The following is a 26,222-nucleotide window of genomic DNA, read 5'->3' as shown; positions in this document are numbered from 1 at the left end:
TTCTCGAACCTGGCAACCCAGCTCACGAGGTTAATTCCTTTCCCAGGAGCTTGTAGAGTGGGTGAATGCCTGGCTCGGATGGACCGGTGAAATTAGTAAAATTCACCTAAACCAACCTTCTCTTCATTCCGCGAGCAAGGCCATAAAATGCCGGCATATTTCCAACGACCGGAGAATGCTCTCAAACGAGCAAATGGTGAGTGTAAAGGTTAATTTCCTAGATGTCATCGCTTGCTAGCTAGATAGCTAGCTAGCCAGCCAGCCAAAGTTATGTGTATTCATTGTTGGCTTGCCATGGTTAACGTAACAGCTAGCTACGCATGGCGGGGAAGCCATGTTTCAAGTATACGCTCATTCAGGCCACCCGTGTCACTAGGCCTTAGAGTTAGGGTTCCACCACCCATAATGACGTTAAATGTGTCATGGCCCTGCCAATTCAGCAAGATTAGCAGCTTGAAATCGAAAATCGCACTAGTTATCAGATTGTCTCACTGACATCAAAAAAGTACCTGCCATCTTAGCTCACACTCACATAGATACATTTAAACATCAGCACATCCTAGCCCTGAAGGGATAACATATCCCGTCATCATCAAGCTGAGATAGTGAGCGGCTAACTAGTAGTGGCACAGTGAGCAACTTGTCCAACTCGCTTTGATGTCCGTAACTAATCGGTTTAGCCACATGTAACGTTAGTTGACTATAATTTTTTTTTACATTTAACCTTTATTTAACTAGGCAAGTCAGTTAAGAGCAAATTCTTATTTACAATGACGACCAAACCCGGACGACGCTGGGCCAATTGTGCGTCGCCTTATGGGACTCCCAATCACAGCCGGATATGATGCAGTCTGGATTGGAACCAGGGACTGCAGTGCCTTCTGACTACACGCGAGCGTTGCAAAATAAATGTAGAAATCTATGTTATTCAATTATTGCACCCACACTGCTCATGCGCGTCTGCGTTGCTAAAATAGAAGTCCTTTCTATTTCTGACTCAGATCAAGCTGAAAGTCCTGCCTTTCCCATCTCCTCATTGGTTTATAGAAGCAGGTACCCACGTGCCATCTCCTCATTGGTTATACCCACGTGGGTGCTTGAAAGAAGATGGTGTAGAGGGACAAAATACATTTATGCACGATGGCGCATGCGCACAGCTGGTTTGGGTTCCGTGTTTAACACATACGCGATCACAACAGGCAGGTTAAAATATCAAAACAAACTCTGAACCAATTAGATTAATTTGGAGACAGGTCGAAAAGAATTAAACATTTATGGAAATTTAGCTAGTTAGCTTGCACTTGCTAGCTAATTTGCCCCATTTAGCTAGCTTGCTGTTGCTAGCTAATTTGTCCTGTGATATAAATATTGAGTTGTTATTTTACCTGAAATGCAGAATGTCCTCTACACTGCCAATTAATCCACACATAAAACGAATCGTTTTTAGTCATCCCTCTTCCTTCCAGGCCTTTTCTTCTCTTGACTTTATATTGCGATTGGCAACTTTCATAAATTAGGTGCATTACCACCACTGACCTCGTTCGTCTTTCAGTCACCCACTTGGGTATAACCAATGAGGAGATGGCATGTGGGTACCTGCTTCTATAAACCCATGAGGAGATGGGAAAGGCAGGACTTGCAGCGTGATCTGCGTCAGAAGTAGAAAGGACTTCTATTTTAGCCCTTTGCAACGCAGACGCTTGTTGGCGCGCTGAGCAGTGTGTTGTGCAATAATTGAATAACAAAGATTTCGAAATGTATTTTGCCACCACTGCGCCAATCGGGAACTATCAACTGAAAAGCAACAAGTGTTGCTGGTTCATGTTTTTTTAGAATTGTCTTGGGGCTCCTGAGTGGCGCGGCGGTCTAAGCTCATCTCAGTTCTAGAGGCGTCACTTCAGACCCTGGTTCGATTCCAGGCTGTATCGTAACCGGCCGTGATTGGGAGTCCCATAGGGCGGCGCACAATTGGCCCAGCGTCGTCCAGGTTAGGGTTTGGCCGTGGTAGGCCGTCATTGTAAATAAGAATTTGTTCTTGACTTGCCTAGTTAAATAAAGGTTGAATAAAATAAAGATTGCATCACCAAAACAAGGCCATACTAAGATTGTCTATCAATTGCAGTAGCTAGCTAGCTAGTTAGTCACCTTTAATTAGGATTAATGAGTCACTTGACACATCTTGCAATTATATTGTCGCATAGTAGTACCAATAGTCGTTGTTAGTCAACATATAGCTGGTTTGGGGAGTAACTACCCCATTCATAGACGCTAACTGCTTTAGCGCCTCTGATGATAGTATGTTCTGGTCGGGGATCTTTTGTTAAGAGCCCCTACGCTCGTTTTGAACTTTAAAACACATCGCATACGGTACAGTTTTGGAAACATAAGAAAAGTGTCTTTCATATCAGTGAGAAACTAAAAACAAAAAAAAGGTTAAATGACTACACACCTTTTTGTAGGGTTACTTCTTGCGCTTCCCAGAGCAGAGCTGTTGTCAAGGAAGTGAGTTTTTGTGTTTATACAGGACCTCCCGCACACTACTACCATCAACCAATCATGTCAATGCGGACCTATACAGATCCCTCCGCACTATTAAATAATTTGGGAGTCGCACGGCATCGCCTTATGGAGCTCGATTTGGCCTCCGCAAGCCTCCGGAGGCTCTGCAATTGGGTCATACCCTCCATACGGAGCCTCCGGACAGCATTGTCGGATCAAGCATAAATCAGCTATTAGTATAACCACACGGCCGTATCTCCATGTTACAGAGCTTGTTTAAGGAAGACAGATGGAAGATATAGGTGGTCACCAGTGCCAATTAGCTATCTAGCGCGGTCTTAACACGTGTGTAAGCGTAACTGGGGAAGAAGTATAGTTTGTCAACTGGAGGCATATAGCGTATTGATCTGTGCAAAACTGGTACAGTAAGTGTATATTTTTTGTTTGTTTTGCAGGCAATGGTTTTGACGTTTCTAAACTTTAAAACAGAACGTCGGACTTGTAGTTCACACGCAGCCAACCATGGGGGAAGCTAAATGCTGAAAACACTACGTATAATAAGACAGGTTTTCAAAGGCTAGGGAGTAGCTAGCTAAATGGTTAGGTTGATAGCTCTACCTTCAACTATCAGATCGTTTTTTAATCCATTTGGTGTCCCATGAATATACATGTTAGTAGCAACTGACTCACCTTCCAAACTATTATGCTGTTTGCCTCCATTTTCATGTAATTTGCTGTGTTTGTACAGAGTTCTTGGAGGTTGGCAAAAAGCAGCCAGCTTTGGATGTTTTGTACGATGTCATCAAGAGCAAAAAGCATCGAACATGGCAGAAGATCCACGAGCCCATCATGGTCAAGTACCTGGAGCTCTGTGTTGACCTGCGCAAGAGCCACCTGGCAAAGGAGGGTCTCTACCAGTACAAGAACATCTGCCAGCAGGTCAGTGGAAGCACACCCAGCCCTCTCTTTGATAACCCTAAATGTTGGATACTATTGATCCTACTTAGTCACTCACCTGCCGGAGTTAAAGGTCCAATGCAGACGTTTTTATCTCAATATCAAATCATTTCTGGGTAACAATTAAATATCTTACTGTGATTGTTTTCAATTAAAATGGTCAAAAAGAAACAGATTCTTAGCAAGAGCAATTTCTCAAGCAATACTTTTGATTGGACTGTCAGGGAGTGGTCTGAGTGGGGATTGGAAAACTGAAAACTACCTGTTATTGGCAGAAAGGTTTGGAACTCTTTCTTATTGGTCTATATTGGTCTATTAACTAATTTACTGCCTGGTGATGCTACCAGCCAGGCCAAAACTCCACCCCACCAAAACAGGCTGATATTTCAGGCGGTCTTTTCAATCAGCTCTTACACTAAAAGAGAACTATCATAATTTTCACAGTATTATTCCAACCTCATTTTATACAGTACCAGTCAAAAGTTTGGGCACACCTACTCATTCAAGGGATTTCCTTTATTTTTACTATTTTATACATTGCAGAATAATAATGAAGACATCAAAACTATGAAATAACACATATGGAATCATGTAGTAACCAAAAAAGTATTTTACTAAATATATTTTATATTTGAGATTCTTCAAAGTAGCCACCCTTTGCCTTGATGACAGCTTTGCACACTCGTGGCATTCTCTCAACCAGCTTCATGAGGAATGCTTTTCCAACAGTCTTGAAGGAGTTCCCACATATGCTGAGCACTTGTTGGCCTCTTTTCCTTCACTCTGCGGTCCAACTCATCCCAAACCATCTCAATTGGTTTGAGACAGGTGATTGTGGAGGCCAGGTCAAATAAAGAAAAACCCTGGAATGAGTAGGTGTGTCCAAACTTTTGACTGGTACTGTGTATATATACTGCTCAAAAAAATAAAGGGAACACTTAAACAACACATCCTAGATCTGAATGAAAGAAATAATCTTATTAAATACTTTTTTCTTTACATAGTTGAATGTGCTGACAACAAAATCACACAAAAATAATCAATGGAAGTCCAATTTATCAACCCATGGAGGTCTGGATTTGGAGTCACACTCAAAATTAAAGTGGAAAACCACACTACAGGCTGATCCAACTTTGATGTAATGTCCTTAAAACAAGTCAAAATGAGGCTCAGTAGTGTGTGTGGCCTCCACGTGCCTGTATGACCTCCCTACAACACCTGGGCATGCTCCTGATGAAGTGGAGCTCCTCCCAGACCTGGACTAAAGCATCCGCCAACTCCTGGACAGTCTGTGGTGCAACGTGGCGTTGGTGGATGGAGCGAGACATGATGTCCCAGATGTGCTCAATTGGATTCAGGTCTGGGGAACGGGCGGGCCAGTCCATAGCATCAATGCCTTCCTCTTGCAGGAACTGCTGACACACTCCAGCCACATGAGGTCTAGCATTGTCTTGCATTAGGAGGAACCCAGGGCCAACCGCACCAGCATACGGTCTCACAAGGGGTCTGAGGATCTCATCTCGGTACCTAATGGCAGTCAGGCTACCTCTGGCAAGCACATGGAGGGCTGTGCGGCCCCCCAAAGAAATGCCACCCCACACCATGACTGACCCATCGCCATACCGGTCATGCTGGAGGATGTTGCAGGCAGCAGAACGTTCTCCACGGCGTCTCCAGACTCTGTCACGTCTGTCACGTGCTCAGTGTGAACCTGCTTTCATCTGTGAAGAGCAGAGGGCGCCAGTGGCGAATTTGCCAATCTTGGTGTTCTCTGGCAAATGCCAAACGTCCTGCACGGTGTTGGGCTGTAAGCACAACCCCCACCTGTGGACGTCGGGCCCTCATACCACCCTCATGGAGTCTGTTTCTGACCGTTTGAGCAGACACATGCACATTTGTGGCCTGCTGGAGGTCATTTTGCAGGGCTCTGGCAGTGCTTCTCCTGCTCCTCCTTGCACAAAGGCGGAGGTAGCGGTCCTGCTGCTGGGTTGTTGCCCTCCTACGGCCTCCTCCACGTCTCCTGATGTACTGGCCTGTCTCCTGATAGCGCCTCCATGCTCTGGACACTACGCTGACAGACACAGCAAACCTTCTTGCCACAGCTCGCATTGATGTGCCATCCTGGATGAGCTGCACTACCTGAGCCACTTGTGTGGGTTGTAGACTCCGTCTCATGCTACCACTAGAGTGAAAGCACCGCCAGCATTCAAAAGTGACCAAAACATCCGCCAGGAAGCATAGGAACTGAGAAGTGGTCTGTGGTCCCCACCTGCAGAACCACTCCTTTATTGGGGGTGTCTTGCTAATGGCCTATAATTTCCACCTGCTGTCTATTCCATTTGCACAACAGCATGTGAAATGTATTGTCAATCAGTGTTGCTTCCTAAGTGGACAGTTTGATTTCACAGAAGTGTGATTGAGTTGGAGTTACATTGTGTTGTTTAAGTGTTCCCTTAATTTTTTTGAGCAGTGTATATTACAAACAGGGAAATCTAGTTTTTGACTACACTGGGCCTTTAAGCATGAGCCTCTATTTCGTGATGTAGGTGAACATCAAATCCCTCGAGGATGTGGTTCGAGCCTACCTGAAGTTGGCCGAGGAGAAGACAGAGACCGCCAAGGGGGAGTCGCAGCAGATGGTCCTGGACATTGAGGACCTTGACAACATCCAGACTCCTGAGAGGTATTTATTTAACCAGGAAATTGCTTTGAGGTATGGGGCTATTAAAACTTTGTGATGGGCTGATACTATAATTCAGATATATTGGACTGTCTGCACACTTAATGTTACTACCTTTAATGGTGGTAACCATGCTAACAGTCATGCTTCACCTCTGCTGTAAACCATTCCAAGTGGTGGACACACTGAAATGTGTCTTCCGCATTTAACCCAACCACTCTGAATCAGAGAGGTGTGGGGGGATGCCTTAATCGACACCCAAGTCTTCAGCGCCCGGGGAACAGTGGGTTAACTGCCTTGCTCAGGGGCAGAACGACAGATTTTGTACCTTGTCAGCTCGGGGATTCGATCCAGCAACCTTTCGGTTACTGGCCCAAAGCACCTACCCGCCAGGCTACCTGCCACCCCCACAATGTTGACGGTGCAGTTCTGTGAGCTCAAGTTTTGATGCATAACTTCCTGTGTGATCCTAGTGTACTTCTGAGTGCTGTGAGTGGTGAAGACACCCAGGATCGTACAGACCGTCTGCTGCTCACTCCCTGGGTGAAATTTCTGTGGGAATCCTACCGCCAATGCCTGGACCTGCTGCGTAACAACTCCAAGGTGGAGCGCCTATACCATGACATTGCCCAACAAGGTGAGCACAATCTGAATATTAAACATGATGTCCAGGGTGGGAAATGAACTTTTTGGTCCAACAGTCACTGTGGCAGATAGCTGGAGAAAAGAAATCCCAACTAATTACACCAAAAATAACAAAAAGCGGATTAACATGCTTTTGTAATGTTTCTAAAACAAGAAATGTATTACTAGTAAGAAGTAATGTGGTATTATTGCTCAGTTGAATTTTTGTGACCGGAGCCTTTTAACCAGTCATTTAGATACAATAGTAAAACAGACATAGTTTCTACAACTGAACATCACAAATCAAGTGATGAGTCTTATTTATTATTATTACTTCAGGGCTCTAACGCTGACATTTTTTTACAATGAGTACATACGTCTATTTAGGAGCACAATGCAATTATTTGAGTGTTTTAATGATAAGGAATGACATAAAGCTCATGAATAAAAGTTTCTGGAGTGTTCCATGTTCAATCAAGCACAACCTACCCAAATATTTGAGTAATGTAGGTGGAGACAGAAATGTTCAGCTGCTCCTTTAAACTTCTACATTTGGGCTTTGGATTTATTTATTTTCCCCCAAAATGCTGTGCGACCACACGCCAACGTGGCTGGTGAAATAGTCATTCTCCTCCGTCAATGCCAAAATCTACCCACATGTGGCCGGTGTTCATTTCCCACACGGATGATGTACATGAGGGCTTGGTAACTAGATTCAGCCGCTGCAGATTTTTGTCAGAGAGGACGGTTGGGGGGGGGGATATTAGTAAGCCCAAAAAGATTGGATTTGAAAATAACATAATCATTTCATACCCGTGCCTGGTCTGAGTGTAGGTTTGATATTATCTAACAATCTTGTTATTAGAAATATATATTAGTCTGAGATGCGTAAGTGTAGTATGCTGTGACCTAGTTTTTTTCCTAAAGTTAGGTTTACTCACACTCTGTAACCATATCACAGTATGAAGTGTTATTATTAAGGATGCACGATATATCGGTGAACATATCGGAATCGGACGATATCAGCTAAAAATGCCAACATCGGGATCGGCCCGATGTCTAGTTTAACACCGTGTTAAAAACCGATGTCAAAGCTACCGTGCATACCTATGTAACGTAGGTACATGACGTAATAACGCCACGTAAAATGTTGCGCTACACGTGCCACACAGCATTCCTAACCTAGCCCACACAATGTCTGCTGTGTGGATCGAGCAATCAACAAGTCGAGCAGTCATTTGAAAGAGAAATACAATTTCAGCGAGACAACTCAAAGGAGAAATCCATTAATGCCAAGATAATGGAATTCATTGCCCTTGACAATCAACCGTTCTCTGTCGTTGGGGATGTTGGTTTTCGCCAACTGGGAGCACCGGTACACACTACCAAGTGCGCTATTTTTCAGATGTTGCCCTACCGAAGTTACAAAGTAGTAGCGTCACTGCTATTAGCTTCACGACATACATACTATGGAACGCCGTTTGGGTCTTTGCGTGTCAAAAACGATACAGTAGCACAGTCAAAGCTGGACAAAAAAGTCTGCAAATAAGAAAACACCGGCGACGAACTATGTGTTTACAATACCGCGTTGGTAATAAAGCATCATTTGTTCGACCGCAACTTCTGGGTTTGCCAGCTTTAGCTTGGTACCTAGCTAGCACCAATACAACCAGCCTGAAAACAATGACCAGTAGAAACTGCAATCATTTTCATTATTCTTAGCAATGATTTAGGAATCCTTGTGAGTAAGTATTAGCTATGTTGCCACTTGTTATTCACCTATTGAAATTGAACTTCAGTTCATGAAAATAAATAGCTAGCCAGCTACTTAACCCTGTTGCCCAAAGCTAACGTTAAAAGCAGCCAGCTGGCTTCATTGGGCTAGTGACGCTCGACCGGACCGGGTTATGTGTTGTGAAGCTAGCCACAATAAGGATTAGGCACAATAGTGGAATTTGCGGTTTGCCTTCAAAATAAAAGTATTTAATTGACAGTGATGCAAATGAATACAGAGTAGAATTATGCCATACTTTTATTTTGAAGGCTAACCGCAAAGTCCACTATTGTGGCTAATCCTTATTATGGCTAGCTTCACATAGATGGGTCCGACCACCATTAATCAAATAAGAAGTGTCTTATAAATTAGGGTTATTTTAGATGATGACACCTAGCTATATAGTTAGCTAACTATAGCTACTGAAACAGATTATGTCGTGTTATTTGACATGTATCTTATTTGACACGCAAAGACCCAAACGGCGTTCCATAGAAATCCTGGTTTAGAATGAAACGACTGAACAAATGAACATGAAACAGCACAGCAAGTAAGTGAAGGAAATAGGATTTCATTATGTTTTACTGGTAATGGGGACATACATAAAAGCGTGTGTGTGTGTGTGTGTGTGTGTGTGTGTGTACTTTATTTAACTAGGCAAGTCAGTTAAGAGCACATTCTTATTTTCAATGACGGCCCGGGTGACGCTGGGCCAACTGTGCGTCGCCGTATGGGACTCCCAATCACAGTTGGATGTGATACAGCCTGGATTCGAACCAGGGACTGTAGTGATGCCTCTTGCACTGAGATGCAGTGCCTTAGACCGCTGCGTGTGTGTTAACTATTTAACTGTACTAGAATGCTTAAAAGGCTGCAAAATGTTTAAATATCAGTTATCTGTATCGTTTTTTTGGGGCAAAGAAAATATTGGATATCGGTATCGGCCAAAAATGTGCATCACTAGTTATTATGGTTCATAATTCAAGCTAAAGTCAACAACTGTCAGTGTTCTAAACGTTGATGTAAATTAAAAAATATATATATTGCTCTGCATCCTAACCATATCCTGATGTGCTCCACAGCTTTCAAGTTCTGCCTTCAGTACATCCGTAAGGCAGAGTTCCGGAAGCTGTGCGACAATCTACGCATGCATCTGGGTCAGATCCAGCGCCACCACAACCAGAGCACAGCCATCAACCTGAACAACCCTGAGAGCCAGTCTATGCACCTGGAAACACGCCTGGTGCAGCTGGACAGTGCCATCGCCATGGAGCTCTGGCAGGTATGATGTCATATATGCAGGGATGGAAATGAAGCTCGCCTGCTTGACTGAGGCAAGTGTTTTTCAGAGAGCGAGGGAAACTCATTTTAAGGTGTTTTATAAACCGCTGTGATTTGCACATGTGTTAAAATGCTCTACAACAACAACTCCACCTTAAAAGTCGAATTCTACTCAGCTGGCGTCTGGCGAATGTTCACGTTGACGTAGCTAGCTACAGTGTAGTTGATTGACATGCGAGTAGACCATTAGCCTCGATCCTCTGCCTTCAGCGGCGGGTAAACAGATACACACACACAAGCTTAGTTTGGTTGCCAAGGGAACATTGTTGCGTTTGACAGCTGTGTGTGAATAGTTGTCGGTAGCTAGCAACAAAGAAAATATATATATTTTTTTGCAAACGTAACACCCCCCCCACCAAGAAGAACTAAAACTGACACAAACAAATAGTTGTTACAACCTAATTTTAACATTGTGTAATGTTCCGGGAACGAGAGGTTTTCCAATATGTTTTTATGCCTGACTCTGACTTATCTGTTTTCCAATTTCAAAGCAAATACAAAGGTCTATATCTGCTGGGCGCTTACCTCGTATATACCACTATATAAACTGGGCTAGTACCATCTTAGCCAGTCTACTAGCCCGGCCAGTGCCCAAAAGCCTTGAGTTCCATCACTGCATATATAATTAGCTTGCAGTATTGTAACTGTTGCATCTGGGAGAAGAATACTTCATCGTCCATTTTATTTTTTCAATACGCCCTTTTTTATCTACATTTTATTACGAACATTGATTTTATGTGTTATGAATGGTGAAATTAGATTTTTGATTTTTACAGGAAGCTTTCAAGGCTGTGGAAGACATCCATGGTCTCTTCGCCCTTTCCAAGAAGCCCCCCAAGCCTCAACTTATGGCCAACTACTACAACAAGGTTTCCACCGTGTTTTGGAAGTCTGGGAACGCCCTGTTCCACGCTTGCACCCTCCACCGCCTTTACCACCTCTCCAGGGAGATGCGCAAGAACCTCACCCAGGAGGAGATGCAGAGGTATGCTAGCCCAGTCCTTACCAGTCTCTGCTGGAATATGTGGCACGTAGAAATATAATTACTAGAACGGTCATTCGCAAGTCAACGTTTGACAGGTAGATCCGAGGTTGCAGGTCAGGCAGGTGCTTACGGCTCTCTTTTCTCTCGCTTCCTCAGGATGTCCACAAGGGTCCTCCTGGCCACCCTGTCCATTCCCATCACCCCGGAGCGCACGGACATCGCCCGCCTGTTGGACATGGATGGCATCATCGTGGAGAAACACCGCAGGCTGGCCACACTACTGGGCCTGCAGTCCCCCCCGACCCGCCAGAGCCTCATCAATGACATGGTATATACACGCATGCATGGAACAGTATAGAAATAACCATGGGGATTTCTGTTTGTGAGCAGGCTGGGTATAAGAGGCAGGTGACAGAATGTCCGATATGTCAGACAACGTTAGGAGTTTGTATTTTAGTGCTCGACTTGTTTTATTCTTGTGAACAACACGTACAGATACGTTTGCTACATAATTGAAAATGAAAACAAACACGGTAAGCAACTGCTGTTGCTTTTGTTGGGGGTTGTTCACTGAGTGCTATGTGTGTGTTGTGTTTACCTTCAGGTGAGGTTCAATTTGCTGCAGTACATTGTACCTGAAGTGAAGGAGCTGTACAATTGGCTGGAGATGGACTTCCACCCACTGAAGCTGAGCGGAAGAGTAGCAAAGGTAACATTTGAATTCAGATTCAGAAAAGCTATAGTGTCGAGACATTGGGCAATTTGACTTGCAACTGTACAAAAAACAATACACAGTGTACAATGCATACACACAATTCCTCTAATAACGACAGCTATTTGTTACACGGCTGATTCATTTACCATTTCGTTTTTTTAAATCTGTGGTATTGACTGGCCCCACCCCTCTTCCTGTTAGGTGTTGAACTGGGTGAGAGACCAGTCGGAGAAAGAGGCGGACCTCCAGCAGTATGTTCCCCACCTGCAGAGTAACACCATCCTCAGGCTGCTGCAGCAGGTGACTTATTGCTCATTTTTCTTAGGCCCTTATACTTGATGGTCTGTTAATCTCACTCGTAGTTACACGTCACGAATATTTGTCAAACAATAACTAATCAAATAAAATGTCATTTAACTTTGTTATTAACCATGTCTGTTGTCCTTGTCGTAACTCTATAGTGCAGGGATGGGCACCAGGAGGCCCGCGAGACGATTAAATGCCGCCCACAATAGATTTAGTTAATAAATAAAAAAGGGAAGGGGGGGATTGGGATTAAAAAACTATTTGAGGCTACATTTGAACGTCTAAAACCTGATAGGTACATTAAAACTTCTTCATACGTTCTATGTATTTTAAAATAACTGCCCTTTTTCCAGCCCACAAATTGGTTTTGACTAACAAAATGGTCAACAACAACAAAACCGCAGTCCTAATATGGCCCTCGAGCCTCAAGACGTTGCCCATCCCTGCTATAGTGTGTAATGCATGTTGTCACTGTAACAAAATGCTTTGTAACACATGTCATGTATTGTATGTAAGTTGTGGTCCTATGAGCTAATCACTGAACACTGTTTATTCTATTGGGATATTAGGTGGCGCAAATCTATCAGAGCATTGAGTTCAGCCGTCTGGCCTCCCTAGTTCCATTTGTGGATGCCTTCCAGTTGGAGCGCTCCATTGTGGATGCTGCCAGACACTGCGATCTGCAGGTAGAGTACTGGACATGGATTTTGCCTGAAACGATGAGATTCTCTGTGCAAAGTCATACAAAGTGGACTTTTCAACTTAATCCATTTTTGTGTTTTCATACCGATACACTTTGAATTCAGTCAGTATTTCCACAACTAAAAGATGAACACTTCTGTTTATATTACACAGAATGGTCACAGGAGGTTGGTGGCACCTTAGTTGGGGAGAGCGGGCTTGTGTTAATGACTGCCGCGGAATTGTATCAAATACATCAAAAACATGGTTTCCAGGTGTTTGCCATTCCATTTGCTCCCTTCCGGCCATTATTATGAGCCGTTCTCCCCTCAGCAGCCTCCAGTGAGAATGGTACACGTGAAAAACATTTTGGAAATGTCTGTTCTAGGTTCGAATTGACCACACCACTCGAAACCTGAGCTTTGGTTCAGACCTGAACTACTCAACCAAAGAGGACTCTCCTGTGGGGCCGTTCCTGCAGAACATGCCCTCTGCGCAGATCAGGAACCAGCTGACAGCCATGTCGTCATCCTTGGCCAAGGCGATCCAGGTCATAAAGCCTGCATCCATGCTGGTGAGCACAGCCCCCTGTCGTGATAGCATTTGGATATGGGCTGCTAGCCCTAAAAACGTCAAGTCGACAATGTCGCTGTCCTCCCTGATCAAATATCAAGACTTGCTTTTCTATCATCCCCGATGCACATTCCATAAATTATTCTATGGTATTCAGGGCCAATACTGTATGTATTGTTCCATGCATATACATACAAACACAGCACCAATTCACAATGATACCGCATGAAACCCCCATTCATGCACAATCTCTACTGCTCCATTTCATTCTCGCTCAAACAAACCTGTCCCTGTCTCTCACTCATTTACCCTCTTGTCTACCATTTCCAGCAAGAGCGTGAGGAGCAAAGCCATCTGGCCATCACTGCCTACCTGAAGAATGGCCGCAAGGAGCACCAGCGCATCCTGGCCCGCCGGCAGACCATCGAGGAGCGCAAGGAGCGCCTAGAGAACCTCAACATCCAGCGGGAGAAGGAGGAGCTGGAACAACGCGAGGCGGAGCTGCAGAAGGTGCGCAAAGCGGAAGAGGAGCGCCTGCGCCAGGAGGCCAAGGAGCGCGAGAAGGAGCGCATCATGCAGGAGCACGAGCAGATCAAGAAGAAGACGGTGCGCGAGCGGCTGGAGCAGATCAAGAAGACAGAGCTGGGAGCCAAGGCGTTCAAATACTTCGATATAGAGGTAAACTACACATAAGCTCAAATAAGCTGTACATTATGCCACTCATCAAACATATTAACCTTAGAGATCCTATTAAAGCTGCAATATGTAACTTTTTGATTGACAGGACCAAATTCACATAGAAATGTGTGTTATAGATCTGTCATTTTCATTGAAAGCAAGTCTAAGAATCGGTAGATCTATGTTATGTGTGCTATTTCTCTGCTTCCATTGTTTCGTTTTTGCGTCTTTTACTTTCGGTTTTATACATCAGCTGAAAACACAATATTTTGGGTTATGGAAAATATATTTCACAGCGGTTTAGATAGTACAATGATTCTCGACACTACTTGCTTGTTTTGTCATATAAACAGAAATTAGGCAAACTATTAGAATTTTAGCAACTAGGAAATGGAGGAGCGATTTCTGAATAGTGCATCTTTAGATTACTAGAGGGGCTATGTCATTAACCCTCAAAGTTCCTGAATGGGGTGACAATGTCAGCCATATTGGTCAGGGAGAAATCCAAACCAGTCTAATTGGAATGAAGGGCAGTAGAGGCATAATCCAGATTTTACTTATGCAGGAAAATAAAAGTAAGGCATGTTATGTAATAGTTAGAGTCAACCTAAAATATTGTCATATAATTATAAATACCCTGAGTGTACATAACATTAAGGACAACTGTTCTTTCCTTGACACAGACTGGCCAGGTGAATCCAGGTGAAAGCTATGATCCCTTATTGATGTCACTTTGTTAAATCCACTTCAGTCAGTGTAGATGAAGGGGAGGAGACAGGTTAAAGAAGGATTTTGAAGCCTTGAGACAGTTGACATGGATTGTGTATGTGTGCCATTCAGAAGATGAATGGGCAAGAGAAAAGATTCAAGTGCCTTTGAACGGGGTACGGTAGTAGGTGCCAGGCGCACTGGTTTGTGTCATGAACTGCAACGCTGCTGGGTTTTTAACCCTCCGCAGTTTCCCGTGTGTATCAAGAATGGTCCACCACCCAAAGGACATCCAGCCACAACTGTGGGAAGCCATGGAGTCCTGTGGAACGCTTTCGACACCTTGTAGAGTCCATGCCCTGCTGAGTTGAGGCTGTTCTGAGGGCAAAAAAGAGGGTGTGCAACTCAATATTAGGAAGGTACAATACTGGTTTTATACCGATTTTCTGTTTAAATAGCCTCTATATGTAACATCATAAATGTCTTGGAAAGCTGTGAGTGCTATTATACTGAACAACAATATAAACGCAGTATGCAACAATTTCAAAGATTCTACAGTTCATATAAGGAAATCAGTCAATTGAAATAAATTCCTTAGGCCCAAATCTGCATCCATGCTGGTGAGCACAGCCCCCCATGACTGGGAAGACACATATGCATCTGTTGGTCACAGATACCTTAAAAAAAAAAAGTGTTAATCAGAAAACCAGTCAGTATCTTGTGTGACCACCATTTGCCTCATGCAGTGCGACACATCTCCTTCGCATAGAGTTGATGAGGCTGTTGATTGTGTCCTGTGGAATGTTGTCCCACTCATCTTCAATGGCTGTAGTTTCAGGATGTTGGCAGGAACTGGAACACGTTGATCCAGAGCATCCCAAAATGCTCACTAACACAGGTGTAAACAAATTTGTGTGCAATATTTGAGCGAAATAAGCTTGTTGTGCATATGGAACATTTCTGGATTTTTTTTTTTCAGCTCATGAAACATGGGACCAACACTTTACATGTTGCATTTATATTTTTGCTCAGTGTATATGATACCATATCAGTACTAGTTGCATTTACAACTAGTCTAAATCCTATCATCAACTGACTCATTTCAGCCAGTATGGCTGTGTTGACATCATTGTTTGAATGGAATGTTGGCTTATTGGCTGTTAATTTGGCAAATGAATGGAATCAGTCCTCTCAAGCTGGCTTGCTATCTAACAAACATACAGTGCAGGTTAATTCTTAAAATTCATTATTTTACACAATATAAACACATCTGGAAAACCATCATTGCCCAACTCCGTGACCAAAATGGCTGACCTTTATATCATCATAAGAAGGTTACTGTTTATTCTAGTATTCTAATTCTATGTCAATGATGTTAAGACAAGTTTTTTTCCCAGTGGGTCATACCTATATCAGTACCATAAGTGTAAACCTGGAATGTAGATACAATCTAGAATGGGCTTTGGAAAAGAAGTGTGGCTGTACAATGATGAAATTAACTCTTAACCACCCTCTGCACAGAACCTTGAGGACCTGGACCCTGACTTCATCATGTCCAAGCAGGTGGAGCAGCTGGAGAAGGAGAAGCGAGAACTTCAGGACCGCCTGAAGAACCAGGAGAAAAAGGTGAAGACAGAATTTTCAGCAAATTAGGCGATTCCATGTTTTCTGTCTTGCCTGTTACACAAACACGTGATACGTAAAGACCTCTACTAGGGGGGGAAAATGACTCACTCAACATTGTTTCATGTGTGGACTGGTCCTTGCAGATTGACTACTTTGAGCGTGCCAAACGTCTGGAGGAGATCCCCTTGATCAAGAAGGCCTATGAGGAGCAGCGTGTCAAAGACATGGAGTTATGGGAGCTCCAAGAGGAGGAGAGGGTATGGCAATATATTTCTTCAGTGTCTGTGCCTTTGTAAATCCTAAACACAAAGCCATCTAGGGCTGTCCCCAACCCCCCAAGTTGTCTGTTCTTAAAAAGTGTATTTTTCCATATACTGACACATCCTATGTGTTTTAATCAAATCGACTATATTCACTGAGCTTGTCTGATGCTTTAATCACACTCTTTTTAGTTAAATAATTAAGACACACAAATGACTAGAGGGAGTCCGACCAGCAATTGATTTGATTGTGCTTGGCCGGGCTCAGACAGCGAATGACTGTGTGACTAGCACCCGTTGTCTCTCTCTCCTCCCTGCTGCAGCGACCACCACAGAACATCAACGTGTTTATCGCGCTCTCCGTGTTGCTGAAGCTGCAACATAATTACAGCTATTTCTGACTGAGAAGTTATCGAAATGTAGGAAAAACATTCCCTATTCCCTCAACCCTTGCTGTCTTTACGTGACACATGTATGAATCACACGCATGTGACCAAAGACTTATTCACATGGGACTAGTATTACTAGAGAATGTTGGTTATGTAATTATTACTCTATTCCGGAGGATGATTCGGACGGGATTAGTTTTTTCCCAAACTGCCCCCTGTAATTATGATTATTTGTTATGTAAATCGACAATTATGACTAAAGCTTGGAGGTTTTTATTCTAGGCGTGAAGATAGAGCCACACTGATAACTCGAGCTTGCTTCCGAAGTTTCTAAACCACATCAAACTGTCTTTGGTATAGTGTCGCCATAACATTTCAATTGAGGAAGTGTGATCATAATCATTAGGATATTTTAGCGATCCGCAGTATGTCCTAAATGCCCCCCAGCCTTCAGGTGTGAGCTAAACAGTGCAATTACAACTTGAGATGTGTTTTAAGGCTACGGATGAGAAACTTAAGTTAGCATTTCCAAGCGTTTAGGTCAGTTGTATGCTGCTGCTTTGTGATCTATTAACAGAAAGGGTTGCATTAAATAGCCTCAAAATGTTTTACTGATGCATTTGGCAATTTTCAATTCATACGCACAAAACATATAAACAAAAGCATTCACTGTTGATGGGCTACATGTAGACCATTCATATATAGCTTATGCACATTTATCGAATCAGTTATTGTTTTCTTGTTTAACCTCTATGGGCTAGGTGGGACTCTAGCGTCCCCCCCGTGGTGCACTCCATCAACAGCAGGTGCATTTCAAGAGCGGCAAATTTGAATCCAAATAAATGTCAAAATTCAAATTTTTCAAACATACAACTATTTTACACCCTTTGAAAGATAAACATCTCCTTAATCTAACCACGTTTTACGATTTCAAAAAGGTTTTACGGCGAAAGCATAAATTTAGAGTATGTTAGGACAGTACATTTACAAGAGTTGTGTGTAATGTTTTGTCAATTCAAAGACAGGGTCACCAAAACCATAAAACCAGCTAAAATGATGCACTAACCTTTTACAATCTCCATCAGATGACACTCCTAGGACATTATGTTAGACAATGCATGCATTTTTAGTTCTATCAAGTTCATATTTATATCCAAAAACAGCGTTTTACTATGGCATTGATGTTGAGGAAATCGTTTCCCTCCAATAACCGGCAGTCAAGTCAACACCACAAATTAAATAATTAAAATTAGAAAACATTGGTAAAATATTATATTGTCATTTAAAGAATTATAGATTTACATCTCTTGAACGCAATCAACTTGCCAGATTTAAAAATAACCTTACTGGGAAATCACACTTTGCAATAATCTGAGCACTGCGCCCAGAAAAATACGCGTTGCGATACAGACTAGACGTCATGTTGGGGAGATCTAAAATCGAAAATACTATGTAAATAATCCATTACCTTTGATTCTCTTCATCAGATGTCACTTCCAGGTATCACAGGTCCATAACGAATGTAGTTTTGTTCAAAAAAGCTCATCATTTATGTCCAAAAATCTCCGTCTTGTTAGCACATGATCTAAGCCAGCCGGACTTCTCGTCATGAACGAGGGGAAAAAATATATTTACGTTCGTTCAAACATGTCAAACGTTGTATAGCATAAATCATTAGGGCCTTTTTAACCAGAACATGAATAATATTCAAGGTGGACGAATGCATACTCTTTTATAACGTATTGGAACGAGGGTACCCAACATGAACTCGCGCGCCAGGTGTCTAATGGGCCATCATCGTTCCATGGCTCTTGTTCGGTCAGATCTCCCTCCAGAAGACTCAAAACACTTTGTAAAGGCTGGTGACATCTAGTGGAAGCAATAGGAAGTGCCAAAATATTCCTCAGCCCCTGTGTTTTTCAATGGGATAGGTTTAAAGGTAATACAACACATCAGGTATCCACTTCCTGTCAGAAAATGTCTCAGGGTTTTGCCTGCCAAATGAGTTCTGTTATACTCACAGACACCATTCAAACAGTTTTAGAAACTTTAGAGTGTTTTCTATCCATATATAATAAGTATATGCATATTCTAGTTACTGGGTAGGATTAGTAACCAGATTAAATCGGGTACATTTTTTTTATCCAGCCGTGCAAATACTGCCCCCTAGCCCTAACAGGTTAAATCGCGAGCAACATCTGTCAAACTCAGGCATTTCTCTCAAAAGACAGGTATGTCGATTAGCACGGGACTAGTATTATCAGAGGCTATTCTGCCTGGAATCGTTACTTTCCTGCCATGTAAAAATTACTGACATGGCAGATTTGGACGGGACAAAAATTACAGATGTGATGTTTTGTGCTTGTGCACATAATTACATTACCCAACCTCCCCCAGTAAAAATAATCCCATCCAAATAGGGCACAATAGGGCCTGACCTATAGCGTATCATAGTCAAATTGGTTATAACAAACTCAGAACACCGTAACACATGTGACAGCAAAATGGATGCAGAGGATGTGAAAAATAAACTCGAAACGGGGGAATGTTTTCTGGTTGCTCAGGAGGTAAAGGGAAAGTCAGCTATGTGGAATAAATTTGACTAGTTGTGGAAAATATTGGAGATCAAGAAAAAGAAGGTAAGGAGCAAGCACTGCGTGCATATTATGTGTGCCAAACAGGTGCTGTGTAGATTACAATATAATTTCTCTGACCGTTTGGAACAATGTAAACAACACTGAATAAATTATAGGCGTACCAGAGAGTCTGTTGTAACATTTTTTTGCTAAGCCTTTATTACAGCAAAGACTAAAAACAGTTGCATTCATTCATGAATGCAATTTCTGAAATTTAACTATTTATTTATTGTTTAAGCTAATTATTCAAGGCTCACTTAGTTTTAAAATAAACATTTAAATGCTTGATTGCATTTCAAATCAAGAATGACTCCTATGCTTTGTGATGACATAAATGATTTATGACTTATTGATTGATGCAGTAGCCTATATAAGTATTGAAATATAGGCTTAAGTAAGTTACGGTATTAAGACTAAACTGGATACATTCTTAGGCCTGCAGCTCAATGGTGGTTACACAAGGCTGCTGTACTAAGCCTACTGATGATAATGACATTACTTATGATCATAATAGTAATAACAAGAAAAAGTAGATAAAGAAAAAGGAGCGTTATTATTATAAATATAATTTTTCGGACAATTTGGAGCAGTGTAAACCACAATTTATAAATAATACCAGAGAGACTAAGGAAAAAAAGTGTACATTTTTTTTTATATATATTTTTTAAATGGTGTAATTGTTTACTTGAAATGCCATGCCGTTGCTTGAGGTTTTTGGCTTACGAAATCAGTAGACTATTAAACAAACAAACAGGCAACGGAAGCAGGATCTGTCTTATTTCTGTAGATATATTGATGATTCATAATGCCAGGCACCTTTAACAGTTAGGCTATTGATTATAGACCTAATTAAGTTGGGGGTTTTCGTAGACAATAAGGCAAGGGCTGTTTTCTCATCTCCTCATTCTGCTGCTGCCGCCGCTGCATTGTTCTAATCACCGATATGCTGGTTAACTTTGATATTATGCACATAGCAACATGGTCTAGGAAAAGGGCCTCAATTCAACAGCGCACTGATGTGTTTCTGATCCGCGCACAGTGACCACTATCCAACGCGGGAGAGCGCATTTTGTTATAAAATAATCATATATTTATTAGTGTTGCACCATTGTTCTTATGTAATATAACCATATACAATTTCAGTAGCACATGTCTTAGACTGATGGACTGTGCCACCCCCACGGCCTCCACAATGGATCAGTCATCTCAGACAGGTGCAAATCAGACATGTCTTGTACACCATGGTATTTTTATTTTAGCAACTGCTCGACTAAAGAAATCTCGGTCGACCAACAGACTATCAACCAAATCGACCAGTTGACTAAATGGTGTCAGCCCGAAAGCCATCATAGATAGGATGCATGAACTGAGCACTCTAGTGATGTCAGGCTGACTGGTCCATGTTTTTTGTCTAATAAAAAAAAAAGAATGTGGTTACGCAATGGTCAATGATTATGGTCCATGTGTTGTAGATCAGCAACATGAAGGTGGATCGTGAGAAGGCCTTGGAGCACAAACAGAGGATGTCAAGAATGATGCAGGACAAGGAGAACTTTGTGGGCAAAATAACCGACGCCCGCAGCTTCATCTACGAGGTAAACACCATTTGAACATGCATGAAACCACAGATTCTATAAGCCCATTGGCAATGACATTAAAGAGCTATTATCAATTGCTACTAAGAAAGCAGGAATAACCAAACAAAAGTAATACCAGTGTCAATGGTGTTCCACCATAAGTTATTTTGCTGGTGCTGTTTTTCATCATATTAAGAACACACCTCAGTAAGAATGTTATGAGTTGAAAGCGTTGGCCTAAAATGTCTTTGTTCTTCTTACCTTCCAAGGAAAAACTGAAACAGTTCCAGGAGCGCCTGGTGGAGGAGAGGACGAAGCGTCGAGAGGAGAGGAAGATCCACCGCAAGGAGGACCGTCGCAACACCTTCTACCGCAATAAGGAGGAGGAGGCCCAGCGCATCCATGAGGAGCAGCTCAAGAAAGGTACCTCAGAGTTACCTCTCAGGTCCAGAGATGACTTGATCTATAGAATGACTGTCAAATTAACTTAGATCTAGTCCTCTGAGTTTCTCTTAAAGGTTTGGCATTACAGGGCATTTAAAAATCTACCAACGAGTTCGATTTTTTTACCAGCCAAAATATAATTTTTTCACTAAAATCACACCAACAAAACACCAAAATAAACAGATGAGAATGTTTTGTAATGTTTCTAACACAATAAATGTATTACCGTAATTTCCGGACTATTAAGCTCACCTGAATATAAGCCGCACCCACTGAATTTAATATTATTTTTTTTTTCACATAAATAAGCCGCACATGTCTATAAGCCGCAGGTGTCTACCGGTACATTGAAACAAATGAACTTTACACAGGCTTTAACGAAACACGGCTTGTAACAAAAAATAAAAAATTAGCAGTAAGCTTTAGTTGTCTTTTTGCACTGAGTCAATACCTCACGCTGCTGTTTCCAACGTCTTATCATCGACTCAGCTCTATTTCCTTTTCCAACAGCCAGATCAATCGTCTTCAACTTGAAAGCTGCATCTTATGCATTTCTCCGTGTCTTTGCCATGATGAGGGTGACAAAATGACTACCGTAATCAGAATGATGGGAAGTTTGAGAGCGTTTGACCTTAACCCGTTCGGCAATTTCATTGGTCTAATGAAAGCTTCATCCCGCCAAAAAACTGAGCACGTCACAGAATGTGTTTTTGTTGTAGAAAAAAAAATTGAAAGCGGGAAAAATCCATATATTAGCCGCGTCATTGTTTAAGCCGCGAGGTTCAAAGCCTGGGAAAAAAGTTTCGGCTTATAGTCCGGAATTTACGGTACTAGTAAGAAAAAATGTGGTATATTGTTTAATTGTTTTTAAATGGGACCTGTCTTTTAACCAAAATATCACAGATGAGGCAAAAATGTTTACCGGACACTTTAAGGACGGGAGGTTACCGTGGTAACATGACTCGTCATGTTTGCCTGTGAGATTGAGTCTGACTAGTAGAAGCGTTATCGTTTCCCTAGCAGTTTAAACTAAAATATAGAAAAACAACCTAGCTTGTGAACAAAACAATGGAAATAACCAAGAAACACAAGGACAATGTCTAACTTCAGTAGACTTTCGATTCAAGTAAATTAGACCCACTTTTATGCCTGTGTGCAACGCTTCTAAAAATGAATCTTTCCCTCAGCTTTTCACGTGCACACAGCCCATAGCTTGGCGGTGGTACATCACGAGGTGGAATAGGCTATATAGGATTTGTAATCGCTTTGTGCGATTCATTTTCCAGCTATGAAACAAAACAGCGGAAATACTTTGAAAACAGCTACTGCAGCATTTATTTTACTATAAATGTGATCATATTTGACTATTTTTAGTCACAGATGCGAGTGAAACGCTCTCACTGTGGAGCCCTGACCTGCCACCAACATGGCTGGTGAAATAGACGTCTTACCCTCCAATGCCAAAATCTACCCGCATTTGGCAGGTGTTAGTTTTAGGCCTTGGTAAAATAGTTTAATTGATGTCAGTTGAAGATGTGTGCAAAAACTTGAGTTATGCACACAGATTTAGGTAGGTTAGATTTTGGGTCCAATGTGGTTTTTGGTTGGAGTTTGTTCATCTGGGTGTCCAATGTGACGCTTGCCCCATAGTCTTCAGTGATCCTGTGTTCTACGTATTATCCATGTGTTGTTGCAGAGCGCGAGGAGCGCGAGCGCATCGAGCAGGAGGCGCGCGAGGCAGAGGAGGCAGTGTACCAGGAGCGCCTTGCCAAACTGGAGGAGCAGGAGAGGAAGCAGCGCGCCCGGCAGCAGGAGATCGAGGAGCGCGAGCGCCGCAGGGAGGAGGAGATGAAGACCCCTGCTAGATCCGAGGAGAAACCCAGAGGAGAAACCAAGGTAGCCTACTACACATCCCCGTCAACATCTCCTCCCAGAGCACTTTCACACAGCCTCACTTTGCCTGTTGAGTCAAAGATGACTCCCTTTAAAGGGGTGTTAATATCAATATGTAATATTAATAAATGGGTTTTATGTAGCGCTTCTAATGGACCCAAAGTCACTTCAAAGTTTTGTTTGCTCAGTGATGATTCTCCTCCATTGATCGCTCAAGAGCGACATGAAATGAAATGCACTTCTATTTCACCGGCGAACTGAGAGCAACGAGCACAGGCACCCGTCTGAAAGTAAAATACAGCTATTTTCCCCTTCACAGTGTGAAGTGTCTTGACACTTTGGGTGTAGAATGCGAAATGAATGTAGTCCTTCACCCTGTCGACTTAGTACCCTGTTAACTTAAAAATGAGCTTAGATAAAGGTATATTGAGTAGGATAAAATGATCATAATTATGTTGTAAAGGTAATGAAACCCGCCACTCAGTGTTGGACACTCTTTTCCTCTCCAGGACTGGGGCGCTGAGAAGGAGGAGGGAGGAGGAGGATGGAGGAGACGTACCGAGGTTGAATCAGAGAGGCGTCGCCCCGTGCCTGATAAGTGAGTGTGATTTCATTCAGAATGTATTTTTGAAGCTCTTCATCTGGTTAAAAATAATTTTGAGTTCACTGATCAAAAACTGGTTTATTATTCTCTATAGTGTCACCGTACAGGCTAAGTGAGTGGGATTTCATTCAGTTTGCACATTTTAAGTATTTTATCTGGTTTAAAGTACTTTGTATGTTTGTGTTCACTGTTTAAAGTGACATGTCCCTATCTGTCTTATAACTGTGCTGTGCGTTCGCTCTGTCTCCCTAGGGACTGGAGAGCCGAGGGCCGCGAGGATGTCGGCGAGGACAGAGACCGAGAGCCACCCTTCAGGAGAGGAGGAGACGGCCCTCGCCGTGGCGGAGACGATGACCGTGGACCGCCGCGCAGGGGCTTCGGGGATGACGACCGCCCCCTGCGCAGAGGCATGGATGAAGACCGTCCACCGAGGAGAACCTTTGGGGATGATGACCGTGGTCCCAGAAGGGGAGGGGACGAGGACCGCGGTCCCCGCAGAGGCTTCGATGATGGCCCCAGGCGTGGTTTTGATGACGGCCCCCGCAGAGGCATGGACGAGTCCAGGGGCCCCAGGCGCGGGGCTGATGATGACACCTGGGGCCCCAGGAGAGGGGGAGATGACGAGAGGGGAGGGCCCCGTGACGACAAGCCATGGAAGCCCGCTGTTCGGCCCGGTATGGATGCGTTTTTCATTTAATCTGTTCCAAATATGGATCATTGAATTGATGTGGTTGCATGTTTGTCTTGTGTAGTAAGTGTGTTGTTGTTGAAAGCGCCCTTGTACTTGTTCTCCTGTAATTCTGTATTGAACTTCCAATAGTGAATGTGTGTGTAGTGGCAACTGTTGCCAGTTCTTTTCACACGTTGTGCTGGATCATGGGCAGTTGCTCTGGTGTCTGCTTCAGGTGGTGGCTGGCGTGAGAGGGAAAAGGCCCGCGAGGAGAGCTGGGGTCCACCCCGCGAAGGTGGCGGCCGCAAGGAGGACGAAGAGGGCGAGAGGGAGGAGAGAGAGGATAAACAGGAGAGCGAACGCTTCCCAGAGCGCCGCCCACCCAGGTCAGACACACAGTATGTGGACTACAAACGGCACTACTGTGATATGGAGGCTCATATACCATATGATCAGGAGTGGCCCTAAACGGGTGGATGGTTTCACTGATATTGTGAAAATAAAGTAGCATACATGTGTTATGGCAAGGTGTTGGTTTTTTTGTGGAGTAATGGGGACCTCTGTTTTCAGGGAGGAGGGTGGTGGAGGTGGTGGTGCCTGGAGAAGGCCAGGTGCTGATGAGGCGCCCAAGAAAAGCTGGAGAGACTCTGTTCGTCAGGAAGAGCCTGCCCGTGAGGACCGCCCTCCTATCCGTCGAGAGCGACCTGATCGCAGGGATGACCGTGAACGCCCCCCACCCAGCAGAGAGCCTGAAGAAGGTAAGACGAGCTCAGTCCTCTGCAGACACATTTCAAGTTTTGCTATAAAGCTTTAATTTTAAACTATTTAGCCAGCAGGTGTCCCCACTTTCTCTGTATTTATTGCAAGCGTCAACCAGGATCAAGCATCAACCTGTTACTGCAGCAATACTATCATTCATTGCTTGTACCATGAAAATCAAGACTACTGTAACCCCTGACCTGTGGTGGTATTTCCAATCTGGAGGAGGTATTTTTAAACAACACTTAGAGTTAAGATGCCATCCCCTAACGAGACGGGGTTCTGTGCACACAGGAGGCGGCTCCTGGCGCCGTGCAGGTGATGACAAGCGTGAGGAGCGTAAAGAGGAACGTCCGACTCCTCCCAGACCCAGAGAGGGTGAGCGTGAAGAGGACGGAGAGAAGAGCTCCTGGCGCTCCGAGAAAGACAAAGAGAACGCTGGTCGCTCTAATAAGACCACCGACGAGACCGACGATGACGGCTGGACCACTGTGGCCCGCCGCTGAGTCCACCCTCTCTCTAAGCATCTGCTTCAAAATGGCCCCGCAATGGCTAATGTACCCCTTATTGCCGCCAGCCTCCTAGTGGTTTAACCTTGGCATAAGCTGATGAAAACTGGCATAGCAAAGCTGTTTAATTGTTAAATCAAATGTGTCATCTCATCAACAACTATCTCTATTGCCAATGAATTTTGTTAAAGTTGCTTCTTAACCTAAAAAGTAGTTGATTCCCATTTTGATGTGCATTCTTAAGAGTATCTACACTGTGCGAGAATATAAACGCAACATGTAAAGTGTTGGTCCCATGTTTCATGACCTGAAATAAAAAATCCCAGACATTTTA

The 26,222-nt window shown here is 43.2% G+C and overlaps 1 protein-coding gene across 6 annotated transcripts; it reads left to right on the top strand.

Moving 5' to 3' along the window:
• LOC100380334 (eukaryotic translation initiation factor 3, subunit A) lies at positions 1-26,222 on the top strand. 6 transcript variants are annotated; one of them, XM_045700439.1, is made up of 23 exons: positions 1-196; positions 3,248-3,438; positions 6,003-6,139; positions 6,610-6,773; positions 9,617-9,816; positions 10,652-10,860; positions 11,017-11,188; positions 11,465-11,569; positions 11,777-11,875; positions 12,451-12,567; positions 12,951-13,136; positions 13,466-13,813; positions 16,043-16,147; positions 16,291-16,404; positions 20,905-21,027; positions 21,279-21,432; positions 23,150-23,349; positions 23,856-23,944; positions 24,045-24,062; positions 24,203-24,624; positions 24,856-25,006; positions 25,191-25,378; positions 25,674-26,222. In XM_045700439.1, exons 1-23 carry the CDS (start codon positions 148-150, stop codon positions 25,883-25,885), a joined length of 3,753 nt encoding a protein of 1,250 aa, XP_045556395.1. In that variant the 5' UTR covers positions 1-147; the 3' UTR covers positions 25,886-26,222.

Source organism: Salmo salar, chromosome ssa18 (assembly GCF_905237065.1).
Source record: "Salmo salar chromosome ssa18, Ssal_v3.1, whole genome shotgun sequence".
Classification (NCBI taxonomy): Eukaryota; Metazoa; Chordata; class Actinopteri; order Salmoniformes; family Salmonidae; genus Salmo; species Salmo salar.
The sequence above is the reverse complement of the archived record's forward strand: the minus strand, read 5'-3'. Positions and strand labels throughout refer to the sequence as shown.